At 40.6% G+C, this 13,816-nt stretch overlaps 1 protein-coding gene and 1 long non-coding RNA gene across 5 annotated transcripts; one reads left to right on the plus strand and one right to left on the minus strand.

Annotated features, from left to right (window-relative positions):
• The first annotated feature begins 1,206 nt into the window (after positions 1-1,206).
• Positions 1,207-13,507, plus strand: ZNF582 (zinc finger protein 582). 4 transcript variants are annotated; one of them, XM_032263070.1, is made up of 5 exons: positions 1,207-1,598; positions 2,997-3,085; positions 4,306-4,432; positions 4,716-4,811; positions 10,969-13,507. In XM_032263070.1, exons 1-5 carry the CDS (start codon positions 1,586-1,588, stop codon positions 12,288-12,290), a joined length of 1,647 nt encoding a protein of 548 aa, XP_032118961.1. In that variant the 5' UTR covers positions 1,207-1,585; the 3' UTR covers positions 12,291-13,507. The 4 variants fall into 4 exon arrangements, with proteins under 4 accessions (XP_032118961.1, XP_032118962.1, XP_032118963.1 ...); XM_032263071.1 differs by having other exon boundaries at positions 1,208-1,375; XM_032263072.1 differs by lacking the exon at positions 2,997-3,085 and having other exon boundaries at positions 1,208-1,598.
• Positions 1,661-3,001, minus strand: LOC116539879. The gene is made up of 2 exons (XR_004264231.1): positions 2,883-3,001; positions 1,661-2,763 (listed from the first exon to the last, which is right to left on the minus strand). It is a non-coding gene; the product is annotated as an uncharacterized LOC116539879 (long non-coding RNA).
• Positions 13,508-13,816: the final 309 nt, after the last annotated feature.

The following is a 13,816-nucleotide window of genomic DNA, read 5'->3' on the forward strand; positions in this document are numbered from 1 at the left end:
AGTAATGGCCAATAACCAACCTCTGAGCTTTGCTTTTATTATTATATCATTTAACCCTCAAGACAAAGCTGCAAGCCCAGCATTACATTCTTCCTTTTATGGACAAAGAAAATTAAGAAACGAATAAATGGCTGAGCTGGTATTTGAATCCACATCTGTTTAACTCTTACACTACATCACTGTGCCTGCAAGGAAAATGCAGCCTCTACCCTCTCCTGAAGAATGCGTAAAGAGACAATATACTGTATTTTGGAAAAAGCATCTTTGCAGAAGGAAAGCGTTAGCTTCAGTCACATTATCATCTTTATCCAGCAGCGTAGCATTATTTTACATATATAAGCTCAGTTACTCCTCCCCAACAACTCAGTGAATTTGAGGCTATAATCATCCTCACTTTCAAATGTGGAAACTGAGGCACATCTCTAAGACTGGAGTTCAGACATTCTGAACTTGGGGCCTGACTCAAGGACAAACTGTACCACCTCGGACAAGGAGGGTTTCCCCATTCTGAGACGCAGCATAATAGGTCGTGACCAGCATCTGGCACTTCGGACTCCCGATCATACTGGACCGCGCTAACTCGGGATGTGTAAAGTCTAGGGCTTCTCACACTTGATGACTATAGAAGCCGCCTATAAACAAGAGAGAATTAACAACTATATGTTGTGGTCTGGTATTTAGCCAAGAGATGCCGCCCCATAACAGGAAAACTTCTTTACATCTTTATAACGTTTATTTTGCATTCTCCTTCATAACCCACATTTAATTCACCATAGATGTAATGTTTAAAATTAGTTACCAGACAAACTTTTACATTTCCAAACTTAAAGGTTCCTTCCAAACCTTCTGGTAAAACTGCTGCTCCACGGAAATGGGAACTTAATGGATGAGGGAGTCTTCCACAGCTGCATACAGTTGTGTATCCACCGCTAACCCGTCCCAGTCACACACTCAACGACCCACGTGGAGTCAGAACCACCACCACACACCGTCATGACAATCAGGCACACACAGTGACGGTCCCTTGCCAACTCGGTCACTCATCCACAATCTCTCTAGAGAATCACACGCAGATAGCACACAGTCCCTCGTGAAAGACCCAGGGACTCGAACACTCGTACATCGCTCCTCTGCGCACTACGCAAGCAAGGCGACCGCCTCACCCCTAAACATCGCGAGAAACGATAAGTCTAGAGACTACGTTTCCCAGAAGATACTGCGGTACTGGCCCTATCATGGCGCAGCATCGGTGTGCTTTGTGCGTCTGCGCCATCTTCCGGATGCGCGCTGCGAGTCCGCCGGTACCGAGGTGGAAGCGCGCCCTGGGTTGCCGGGGGCGCGGCCGCGGTGACACTTGGACCCGAGAAGGCGGCAGGTGAGGGGCTCCGGAGCTTTCCAGGCGCTCCGGGGTCCAAGTAGGAACGGGTGCCGCGGCCGGCTGGGTCTCAGGCCTGAGAAGACCCGAGCCGTCTCGCCCCATCGTCGCTCTGTGGCTTTACCGGCGTGAGACTACATTTCCCGCCGGCCCTCGCGGCACGCGGCTGCTGGCGCCTCCTTTCTGCGTCCAGCCTCATAGCCCAGGTGCATGGACCACTTAGGTGGGTGCACAGGGGTCCCCGACCCCCTGAAATTGCGGATGTTTTGCATTCACTGTTATGCGTGTTTTTGTTTTTTTAATCTGAAAGGAAATCTTGTTTCGTGACATTTTCAGAGAGTCACAAGACCCCAGAGGATTTAGAACAGCTAGTTTAGAAGAATTTACATTTGGGAACATTTTATATGACCTTGTTCAAATTCTGTGTCCAGCAATGGGGAAACACTTGAGTGAAACACAGACTATCCTGTGTAAATAGGATATCGTGCAGTTAACACAAATAAAGCTTATGAAAGTGGTCATAATAAGGAAAGGTTGCCTCTTACATCGTATTAATCAACATTCATAATTATTTCACTTACACATTACTTAGAACTAAATGTTTGTAATGCAGTAGGCACTTTACATACTCCTTTATAAAATACTTCTTAACAGTGAGCTCAAGAACTGGTTAAATGACAACACTGCAAACACTTAGATGTGTTTTCTTCCAATTTTTTTGTTTTGTTTTGTTTTAGCCTGTGTGTCAGTGAGTGAGTTTGACTTCTTTTTGCTCAGTGTTCTCAGAGGATCCATTAGTTAGCATCTTTGCTTGTCAGTTAATGTTGCCCAACTTCATTTTTGTTAGCCACTTGGCATTCCATTATATGGTTATGCCAAAAATGGTTCAACTACTTGCCTACTTGTGGACTTGACTACTAATTTTATGTACTAATTTTCAGTTCTATTATTTGGCAATTATTATTGGGCATTCAGCTTTGTGCACTGCTGTGTCTCTATGGAAGGGCACATTTATGTGCTGGTAGTGGAGCGCTGGGCCTGCCCCCTGTAAATTTTGTCTCTTATTGTTTCTTGTAACTCTGTCGCATTTGTTGGTGCAAGGCTTGCTCCATGAAGTGGCGTCTGCAAAGCCCCAGTTTGGGCTGTGGAGCTTTTTGTAAATTTGGCCTTTGGGAAAAGAACCAGGTAGACTTCGGAATGTGTTATATTTGCTGCAGGAGAGAGTTAAATGGCCTAGCCCTGGAAAGGCTTTATTTTAGGCTGGGGCTGTGCAAATTATGCAGGCCTTCTATGCTACCTGGCTTGAGGAAAGCCTTCATTGTCCTTGAGGTAACATGTGGATCTCAGTCACTAGAACGGCCTTCAGCATCCCTGTCTCAGACTTGAATCTGCAACAAAACAGAATCACTATGTTTAGGGGAAATGGGAAGGAAAGGACCACTGGTTCCCCTTCTTGCAGCAGCTAAAGCAGGTTACCTGGGGTTGGGTGAGGATCCCTTTGTCTCACCTCTCTCTCATTTTCTTGGTGGGCAGAGGGCAAGCAAGTGGGAACTTGTAACTTTGGCATTCTAGTAGCTGTGAGACAGGCCTAGCCTCTCATGTTTGCTCTTTCCTCCCCCAGCTCTGCCGTCGCAGGACTCTGCCTTTCCCCAAGAGAGGAACCAGGAGGAGGACCTATCAGCCCTTGAAATTCTAAAAGTCATGTCCCTTGTGAGTTTTAAAATCCCATGAATATTTGCTTTTCTTATCTTGAAACTTCCCACCTGGGTTCCATCCAGGAATCTGGTTCTCAGACTTTCCCATTTTAGGGAATAAAAGGACCAGACAGCGAGTCCCCTCTCCCTTTGTCCTTTCCTCTCGTAAATGCCTACAGATTTATTCTCTGTAGCATTCTGTATCTCCTGATGGTTTTCTTCTGCTAGGAGGAGAAACCCATTTCCCTGTATGAAATGAGAGCATCTTTTGTAAGAACTGAAGAGATGGAAGTGAACACTTATGAGCAATCACATATAGAAAAGCAGGGGAGGTGGTGTTGGTTGGTTTCAATTTAAGTACGTGGGCCAGTGCTTTAAGTGCTTTGGGAATGATTAATGATTGGATATGTAATTGATGTTTGACTGGGAATCCATCAGAGATTCTATGCCAGAGTTAAAGTCTAGTTTGATCTTGAACAGAGCATATGAAGCTGGGACAGTCTCCATTAGTTTCTTTAGCTTAAGAGCAAGAAAAGTACAGAGCTGAGAATGGTGGGTGATACAGCAAGTGAGATGATCAGCTAGAAGGGTGAGTGGTGAGGGCTTGGAAAAGCCTTAGAGATCTGATCCAACCTCTGGACCCAAAATTAGAGGATGCTTGAATCATTAGTTTCACTTCATAGAAAATTGTACTCAATAAAAGTGATCTCCATGGTTTTTCCCATGAAGAAAAATCGTTATGTTCTGACATAATGATTAACTTTCATCTCCAAGAAATTCTTGACTTATATGAAAATCCTGTATCTAAGATAGAGAATGTTTCTATAATTTTAAAAAATAAAATATTTGGGGAAAGTCCATGAGAAATAATATTTTGTTAATGTTATTCCAAAAGATAGAAATGATAGGTCTCACCTTGAGAATTTATTGTATGCTAAGTACAGAGTGGGCTGTGTGCGTTATTACACTGTTTCTTACTGTAAGAAAAACTCCATTTAACTCCATTTTCATCCCAGACCTGTGCACAGAGCTTTGATTTGCAGTTACAAGGAGTGTTTGAGAACATTTGAACATTCTGTTTTACTCATACCCATTTCTAATGTAACCTTTCACATTCAGTCCTACCCTTCTTGTTCAACCAAACAACCTCCGTCCCTGCAAAGACCTGCCCTGCCTCCTTTCATCCCACTGTGATCCATTGAAATATGTATATATCATACATGCCTGTCATTCCAGGGGTCAGAATTGTTCAAGGATGTGGCCATAGTCTTCTCCCAAGAAGAATGGCAGTGGCTGGCACCTGCTCAGAGGGATTTGTACAGAGACGTGATGTTGGAGACCTACAGCAACCTAGTCTCACTGGGTAAGGTGATCTAGTCTGTTAGTTTGGAGGTTATCGTTGGGCATCTTTATTCCTTCCTGATCAGTTTTTGGGGCTTTTCAGTTTCGTGACTGGTTGGTCATTTTTGAGGGGTTAAAGGGCAGCACTATTGGCTGAAGCTACATCTTCCCCTAATCTCAGGCAACTGTCCCATCTTCTTCTGGCACTTCTGCAACTGCGTCTCCTGCTTGATGACCAGGTCCTGGATATGAATTCTGGGGCCCCCTATACCATAACTAGGTGGCATGTTTCTTCTTATCTCCAGGTCTGGCCATTTCCAAACCTGATGTGATATCCTTCCTAGAGCAAGGCAGAGAGCCCTGGATGGTGGAAAGGGTGGTGGCTGGAGGCCTGTGCCCAGGTGAGTGAGGTGTCAGTGAGAAGGGAGCAGCCAATTCAGGTATCAGGTCAGCTGGAAGTGGCCCTTTGTCTTAGAAAATCCTCCCTGCAGGTTGCTGCATTCAAAGCTTATGTCTTAAGTGTTGTCTTCCTCAGCTTGTCAGTAGCATTCGACAAGGTGGCTGCTCTTTCCTCATGAAACATGTAAAATTTCAACCTGTAATATAGGGCTAGACTGAGTACAAATATGGTGGTTCCTAAGGAAAGTATTTTCTCTTTGGAAAGATGTATCTTTTGACCATTTTTCTTTATTTTTTAATTTTAATTAAAAAATTTTTTAACTTTTAAGTTCAGGAGTAGAAGTGCAGGTTTGTTAAATAGGTAAACTTGTATCATGGGAGTTTATTGTACAAATTATTTCATCACCAAGATATTAAGCCTAGTACCCATTAGTTATTTTTCCTGATTCTCTCCCTCTTCCTACTCTCCATTCTCCAAAAGGCCCCAGCATGTGTTGTTCCACTCTATGTGTCCATGTGTTAGCTCCCACTTATAAGTGAGAACATGCAGTGTTTGGTTTTCTGTTCCTATATTAGTTTGCTAAGCCATGATTTTATAATCTACCTTGAGAGGATATAAATATTGTGCTCCTCACAAACCTGCTAGTTTCAGAATTCATTGATAGTTTTCTCTTGGATCAGATATGATTAATAATTACAAAATAGCCGGGTGCGGTGGCTCAAGCCTGTAATCCCAGCACTTTGGGAGGCCGAGGCGGGTGGATCACAAGGTCAAGAGATCGAGACCATCCTGGTCAACATGGTGAAACCCCATCTCTACTAAAAATACAAAGCATTAGCTGGGCATGGTGGTGCGTGCCTGTAATCCCAGCTACTCAGGAGGCTGAGGCAGGAGAATTGCCTGAACCCAGGAGGCGGAGGTTGCGGTGAGCCGAGATCGCGCCATTGCACTCCAGCCTGGGTAACAAGAGCGAAACTCCATCTCAAAAAAAAAAAAAAAAAAAAAATTACAAAATAGTGATTTTTAAAAAAACTTTATTATTCCTTATTTATTAGTTCACATACCCCTGTAAAGAAGAGCTTTCTCCCTTTTACCATTTGTTTCTTCATTTATATCATATGGATTAAAAGTAGGTGGCATACTTTTACTCATCTTATAAAGCTTCTTTTAGTCTGTAACAGATTTTTATCCATTATCATTATTTATCACAACGTTCATATTTTTCCAAATTTGGCTGGTGACACCCTTTCAAAGTGGCTCCTGGGTTCTTTGGAGGTAATCCCTCCCCTTTTTTTATAAGCACATTTTTTTAAGTTTTTTAGTTTCAACAATTCAGTAAAAGTTAGCTAGTTAACGTAAATACAGAACAAGTCCACACAGTTGACATCCATGTACATAAATGCAAGAATGCCAAACCTCACATTAAACAAAAAGTAGCAACTCTTACAATATTGACTATTTAGCGATGACTGGTAGGTCATAATTCTTCACATAAGCAAGGGTACACATTCAAATGTTTTTTAAAACAAAAACTAACTAAGAACAAAACAAGAATTTTATGTTTCTAAAAGGAGAAGCATAGAAGTCAATGTATATAAAAGTAGGAAGAACATAAGGACATGATAGAAAAGAGATTTGAGTGGGCACAAAGTTAGTACATCGTGTTAATAGTTTTACATATTAAAATCTTTCTGCAGCCACGTGTAGTAACTCATGCCTGTAATGCCAGCTACTCAGAAGGCTGAGCGAGAAGCATCACCTGAGCTCACCTGAGCCAAAGAGGTTGAGGCTGTAGTATACCATGATTGTGCCTCTGCACTCCAGCTTGGGCAACAGAATGAGACCCCATCTTTCAAAAAAAGAAAACTATTGTGGAGGCAAACTTTCTATAGAACTTTTATATATAGGTTTTTTTTTTAAGTCATAAGTGTCATACTTAAACCAAAATGCAGATTTTGCTTTTGTCTCCAAATTGATTGTAATACTTTTGAGTCCAATCAAAACACCTCAGAAACATCCAGTTACTGTTGATTACAATAAATGTGACATGCTGACAGAATTTAAGAGGGTATTGTTTTTCACTGCTGAGAGCAGAAAAAGCTTGTTAATTTTCTTTAATGTTGGGGTCACTATAGTGAGTAGAGCTGCAAAACAACATATCTGAAACCCAGACAAATGTTATGAATACTGGTTCTGTTTAGTAAATGACCAATGTTTTTATACAAATACTTAACACAGAATTCTCTCCTGCTCTTTCACCCTCAATAAATGCTATATTCACAAAGAGCCATGTTAAATAAAGCTGCTGCACAAAATGTACCACTCGTAGGTACTGAAATGAGTAGTATCACACTGGAGTTTAATTGTACACGTTTATATGCCAGTATAGCAACATCCTTAGCCAGAAGTCTCAACAGAATTATCATGAACATGTTTAAGGTTATATACATATATCTATTAAAAGTATGAAAAGGTGCATTTGAACTTAATGGCAACATTTAAAAGTAGTATCCTTTTAGCACATTAACTAGAATAAAATTCTCATCAAAAAGTATTTTTAGGCTGGGCATGGTGGCTCATGCCTGTAATCCCAGCACTTTGGGAGGCCAAGCCAGGTAGATTGCTTGAGCCAAGTAGTTTCAGACCAGCTTGGGCAATATGGTGAAACCCCATCTCTACAAAAAAAAAAACAAAAACCCATCTCTACAAGCATGTTGGTGCCCACTTGTGAGGAGTCTGAGGCAGGAGGATTGCTTGAGCTTAGGAGGTCGAGGCTGCAGTAAGCCAGGATCATGCCACTGCACTCCAGCATGGGTGACAAAGTGAGAATCTGTCAAAAAAAAAAAACCTTGTTCATTTACAAAACTGTAAAAAATTACCTGTGGAATTAGACAGCAGAGGGCGCCTTTTCTATAATTGTATACTGTCCTTGATGTTAATATAATGTTGTGGTTCAAATGCTTACTGTGAAAACAAGCAGAGAAAAATTCAGAAGTGGTAAATGTTTCCCGCTTTAAGCAAATGAAATCAAGGTATGATAAACAGGCAGGTTCATAATAAATCTCTGAAAAGACAGTTGAATTCTAGCTGTCTTCATGTACCACAGAGTTAGGGAACATATGAGGATGTGCTCATATCACTGGAGTGACCAAAAATCAACATTTTACTGCTGTCCCAAACTGTTAATAGTTTGTCTCTTAACTATTACCATTTGAGTTTTTTGTATTTATTGAAATGTCCAAATTATGCTAAATGTCAAGCACCTGTTAGAAGTGGAAAATAAAATATTTTAATGCTAAGACTATACATAAGATTTTTCAGATGATGTTTCATTGGTTGCACAAAACACTGACTTCTGCCCAAATAACTCTAAAATACTGTGCCAGATTTTGTAAAGAAACATGAAAACACTGAAGACCTCATTATTGTTGCTATTTTGCAACTTTACAAGAAGTTAAATAGAAGCAAGAAGTTAGAAATTTATGACTGTTGGTAATATCTTTGGATAGTTATACAATAGTATTTAATCAGGGATGGCTTTATTTACAGTAGTAGAAAAGTGTTCATGGAATAAATAACACTATACTCAACAGAGCTCAACTGTGCAAGTTGAATATGGTAGAAAAAACGGCATTTTGGAGAAAGGAGTGCTTTAAAAAGACATTTCCTTGGAAGCAGCCAAGGTTTTTTTCACATTGCTAGAAAGACCAAGTAATATATGATCACTTTGATTTCTACAACCAAAAGTCCAGTTAGGCAGTTAGCTTGTCCCAAATGTGTTTTGTTTTGTATACCAGGCTGGCTTTAATATTCCATGGTCCATGGCAGTTTCTTGGTTTTCCTTTTTGTTCTTGTAAGATGGCTGCCACACGTCCTAATCATTGAGTAGATCTGTGCCCTCATAGGTAGATAGGTGGCTGTATTTGGAAACTGTCCCACTAGTTGTTAGACCACAGTAGAGACCCATAACCTTCCTCTTGAACAGCCAAACACAACATCTGAAAAAAAATCTTACATTTTTTTTTTGTCCTGTTTACATAATCTTGTTCTTACCGTGTCATGTGGATACACTATAGTTGTGGCACAAGTCTTTGAGGTAACAGCAGCCAGCATTATTTCCGCAAAATCCTATGTTTCTTTCACAGTCTTTATCATCTTCCATTGTAGAAGCAATCTTACCTTCCAGTAATTTTAGCTTAACGTTTTCACAAATAACAAAGGGAATGATAGTATCTGATATGCCACCATATGAAACAGGCATGTGCCTGTAAAGTCCTCAAGGCCATCTGTTCAATAGACATCATGAAGACATTCAAAAGCTTTCTCCCATTCACTTTCTCCCATTCTCTTTCTCCCATGGTTCCTTGCATCAAGCTATACCTAAGTCTCTTTAAGTCAACTGGGGTTGATTGCTGTAATTACAGTAAAACCTGCCACTGTAGCTGAAATCATGTACTGGGTAGAATCAGAGTCCATTACACCATTCAGCTTTTTCATGCAGTTTGAATAAGCAGCAAAGTATGTTGCTCTAGAAGGACCCACCCCCAATCACTTGGGCCTAATCCTCTAAACAGGGAACAAAGCCCTTCTTTTTCCAAGGTCACCTTTAAGAAATGGTAAGGTTCAGGTAAATGAATGACATTTAAGAAATGTCATTTAGTTGACAGTGGGCTTCAGCCATGGTGTTCAGCTAAACTTCAGATATAAAAAGCTTCTCAGAGGAAGATAGCAGCCATGTGATTCCAACTTCCAGCAGACATATGAGAATAGCTGCCACTGTCCCAGCATGCTCCTCTGGTTCATTCTCTCACATGTCCTCCAGGCGCTGAGGCAGGTTGCAGATCCAAGCACACACTTCCTCCATCGCTTTTATTTTTATTTTTTTAAACAGTGATGAAATAGAAGATTTATCATGTTAACCATTTTTAAGTGTACAGTTCAGTAGCATTAAGTACATTGACCCTGTTGTACAACCATCATCACCGTCCATCTCCTGAACTCTTTTCATCTTGAAATCCCCATCGTTTTTTTTAAATTCACTCTATTTGGGGCATAATATACAGTCAATAAAATGCATTTTTTAAATTAGTTTTGAGTGTTGACAAATTTATACACCCACATAACCATCACTTCAATCAAGATAGTGAACATTTCCCTCAACCTGACAAGTTCCCTTGTGCTCTTTCCTGCACAGACCCTCAAACCAATGATTTGCTTTGCTTTCTGTCACTCTATATTTGTCTTTTCTAGAGTCTCACAGAAATATTGTCTTAAAAAATATGTTTCAGCAGTGATTCTGACTCACACCAACTCTGTTTTTTTTTGTTTTTTTTAAAGACATGGTCCGACTGGACGTGGTGGCTCACGCCTGTAATCCCAGCACTTTGGGAGGCCGAGGTGGGCTGATCACGAGGTCAGGAGTTCGAGATCAGCCTGACCAACATGGTGAAACCCCATCTCTACAAAAAATAAAATAATTAGCCGGGCCTGGTGGTACGCACCTGTAATCCCAACTACTCAAGAGGCTGAGGCAGAAGAATTGCTTGAACCAGGGAGTTGGCAGTTGCAATGAGCCAAGATTGTGCCACTGCACTCCAGCCTGAGTGACGGAGCAAGACTGTCTCAAAAAGAAAAGAAAAAGGATCTCCCTCTGTCCCCTGGCTGGAGTGCATTGGCATGATCATACCTCACTGCAACCTTGAACTCCTGGGCTTAACCAGTCCTCTTTTCTCAGCTGGGACTACAGGCATGTGTCACTACAACCAGCCAATTTTTAAAAATTGTTTTGTAGACATGGGGTCTTGCTGTGTTGCCCAAGCTGGTCTAAACTCCTGTCCTCAAGTGATTCTCCCTTCTTGGCTTCCCAAAGCACTGGGATTTCAGGCATGACCCACCATGCCCAGCCTGACACTAACATTTCAGAATCACTTTTATCACCTCTCTGATTACCTCAGAATCACTTTTATCACCTCCCTGATTACCTTCATCATCTGATTTATGGTATTGTCCTTTCACTGTTCTATTTGTCCATTTTCTAATGGCTTAGCTATATTCAAGAGTTAATAGGCGTTGAGTCTAAACCCTCCCAATTCTTACTGTAGTTCCTTTATCTGGGAAAATAAAAACCAAACATATTTGCTTTTTTCATTCTTTTTCAGTGTTGGAGTCCAGATATGATACCAAGGAATTATCTCCAAAGCCGCATGTTTATGAAGTCGAATCACCCCAGTGGGAGCTAATGGAAAGCATTACAAGTTATGGTCTTGAGTGTTCAAGTTTCCAAGATGATTGTGAATGCAGAAGCCAGTTTGACAGACAACAGGGAAATCCAGATAGACATTTCCATCAAATGATCATCAGGCGTGAAGAAATGCCCACTTTTGACCAGCATACATCCCTTACTTTTTATCAGAAAATTCATACTAGAGAAAAACCTTTTGGGTATAATAAATGTAGAAAAGACTTCTGGCAAAAAGAACTCCTTATTAATCATCAAGCAATTCATACTAATGAAAAACCCTATAAATGTAAGGAATGTGGGAAGGCCTTTAAATATGGCTCACGACTAATTCAACATGAGAATATTCATTCTGGTAAGAAACCCTATGAGTGTAAGGAATGTGGAAAGGCCTTCAATTCTGGTTCAAATTTTATACAACATCAGAGAGTTCATACTGGTGAGAAACCTTATGAATGTAAAGACTGTGAGAAGGCCTTTAGTCGAAGCTCTCAGTTGATTGAACATCAGCGAACTCACACAGGTGAGAAACCCTATCAGTGTAAGGAATGTGGCAAGGCCTTCAATCGGATCTCACATCTTAAAGTACATTATAGAATTCATACTGGTGAAAAACCCTATGCATGCAAGGAATGTGGGAAAACCTTTAGTCATCGGTCTCAGTTGATTCAACATCAGACTATTCATACTGGCAAGAAACTCTATGAATGTAAGGAATGTGGGAAGGCTTTTAATCAAGGCTCAACTCTTATACGACATCAGAGAATTCATACCGGTGAGAAGCCCTATGAATGTAAAGTATGTGGAAAGGCCTTTAGAGTAAGCTCACAACTCAAGCAACATCAGAGAATTCACACTGGAGAGAAACCCTACCAATGTAAGGTATGTGGTAGGGCCTTCAAACGGGTCTCACATCTTACCGTACATTATAGAATTCATACAGGTGAAAAGCCATACGAATGTAAGGAATGTGGGAAGGCTTTTAGTCATTGCTCACAACTGATGCATCATCAGGTTATTCATACTGAGACAAAGCCCTATGAATATAAGGAATGTGGGAGGACCTTGAGTCATGATTCAGCTACTGTTCAACCTCAGAGAATGCAAAATAGAGAAGCACATGTGAATCTAATAAATGTAGAGAAGCCTTCCATCAGCACTTACCCCTTACTAATCATCAGAGAATTTATGTTGGCAAGCAACCATATGAATGGAAGTAATGAGGAAAGCCCATTAGCTTAGGCTAATCACAACTTACTCCTCCCTCTTGGAGAAAGACTTAAAGAATGTAATGCCAGTGACAATGCCTTCATTCAGAGGTTATCCTTTATCCTAAGTCTGACAATTCATATCAAAGAAAATTTTATGGATGTAAATTGTTCAGACCATGATTGTCAAAGAAGCAGGGAAAGGTTGGCAGAAATTTTATTTCAGAACACATTCCAGAATCACATTTTCTAACCACAGTGTAGTAATTTTATCAAGAATGAAAAGTTTTAGTTTTCTTACAAGTTAAAAATTTTTTAACAGCCAAATTATTATTTGCTTAACAAGGAAATAAATCATGCAATTATCATAAATGGTAATGAAAAGGATGAATTGAGAATTTACCATGCCAAGAGATGTGAAATGTGGCTAAAGAGCTGTGAGGGTAATGAGGAAAGTCAAAGCTACACTGTAGTAATTTTTACAGCCTTTGAATGCATGTATATACATGAAAATCTGAAAGCTAAACTCATGCACCAAACATACTATTCAAGACTACCAGACACCCAGGCAGTGAAAGAAGGATATAAGAGAAAATTATTAAATCAAGTGACCATCTTAACATTAATCTCAGTTTTTATTTCTTCCTGATCCAGAAATAATCTAAATTTAGGAGAATATTTCTTAATTTCCACATTGTTACATTGTTTTATGTGACTGGTGCAGAGAACCATTGGTTGCCATACCAGCAGCCATACCCAGTTCCCCTTGTTATTGGCAGCATCTGTGTCTTTCCTTAGACTGAGGATATCAGATGCTAATTTTCCAGCCTCATGTGCAGCACAGCATGGCCTGGCCAGTATCAGTCTTGCTAAGTGGGATCTGCTGGGGCTTCTGGGAAAGATTTTCCTCATTTGGAAGAGACAGGTTTATCGTGAAGACTTCCTCCTCCCTCTCTTCCTGCTTTTAAACATTTTTCTATGAGAACATGATGCCTGGAGCTGCTGCAGCTATCTTGGAACCAAGAAAACAACAAAGTAGACCTCAGAGAAGCTGACTCTGAGCCTGAAAAGACTCAGCTACTAGGCCAATTCTGGAACTGCCTCTTTGAAGCTTTGTTATGTAAGAAAAATAAACCTTGATTGCTGAGTTACTTTTAGTTGGATATTTTGTAAATTCACAGCCAAAAGCATCCTAAATGATATAATTTCAAATTTAATTTTATTATGATTAGTAAATGTGGCCTGAAAATACCTCCTTTTTTGAATGTGACTTTTTTTTTTTTTTTGAGACAGTCTTGCACTGCCACCAGGCTGGAGTGCAGTGATGCAATCTCAGCTCGCTGCAAACTCCACACTCCCAGGTTCAAGCAATTCTGCCTCAGCCTCCTGAGTAGCTGAGACTACAGGCACAAACCACCACACCCAGCTAATTTTTGTATTTTTAGTAGAGACAGGGTTTCACCATGTTGGCCAGAATGGTCTCAAGCACTTGACCTTCTGATCCACCCACCTTGGTCTCCCAAGGTGTTGGGATTACAGGTGTGCGCCACGACGCCCTGC

Source organism: Sapajus apella, unplaced genomic scaffold (assembly GCF_009761245.1).
Source record: "Sapajus apella isolate SASKATOON/1434 unplaced genomic scaffold, GSC_monkey_1.0 scaffold135, whole genome shotgun sequence".
In the NCBI taxonomy this organism is placed as follows: domain Eukaryota; kingdom Metazoa; phylum Chordata; class Mammalia; order Primates; family Cebidae; genus Sapajus; species Sapajus apella.

Coding starts and splice junctions, on each gene's coding strand:
- ZNF582 (XM_032263070.1), top strand. Junction 3,086..4,305: donor TTCTAAAAGTCATGTCCCTT/GTGAGTTTTAAA, acceptor CTGTCATTCCAG/GGGTCAGAATTGTTCAAGGA. Junction 4,433..4,715: donor CAGCAACCTAGTCTCACTGG/GTAAGGTGATCT, acceptor TCTTATCTCCAG/GTCTGGCCATTTCCAAACCT.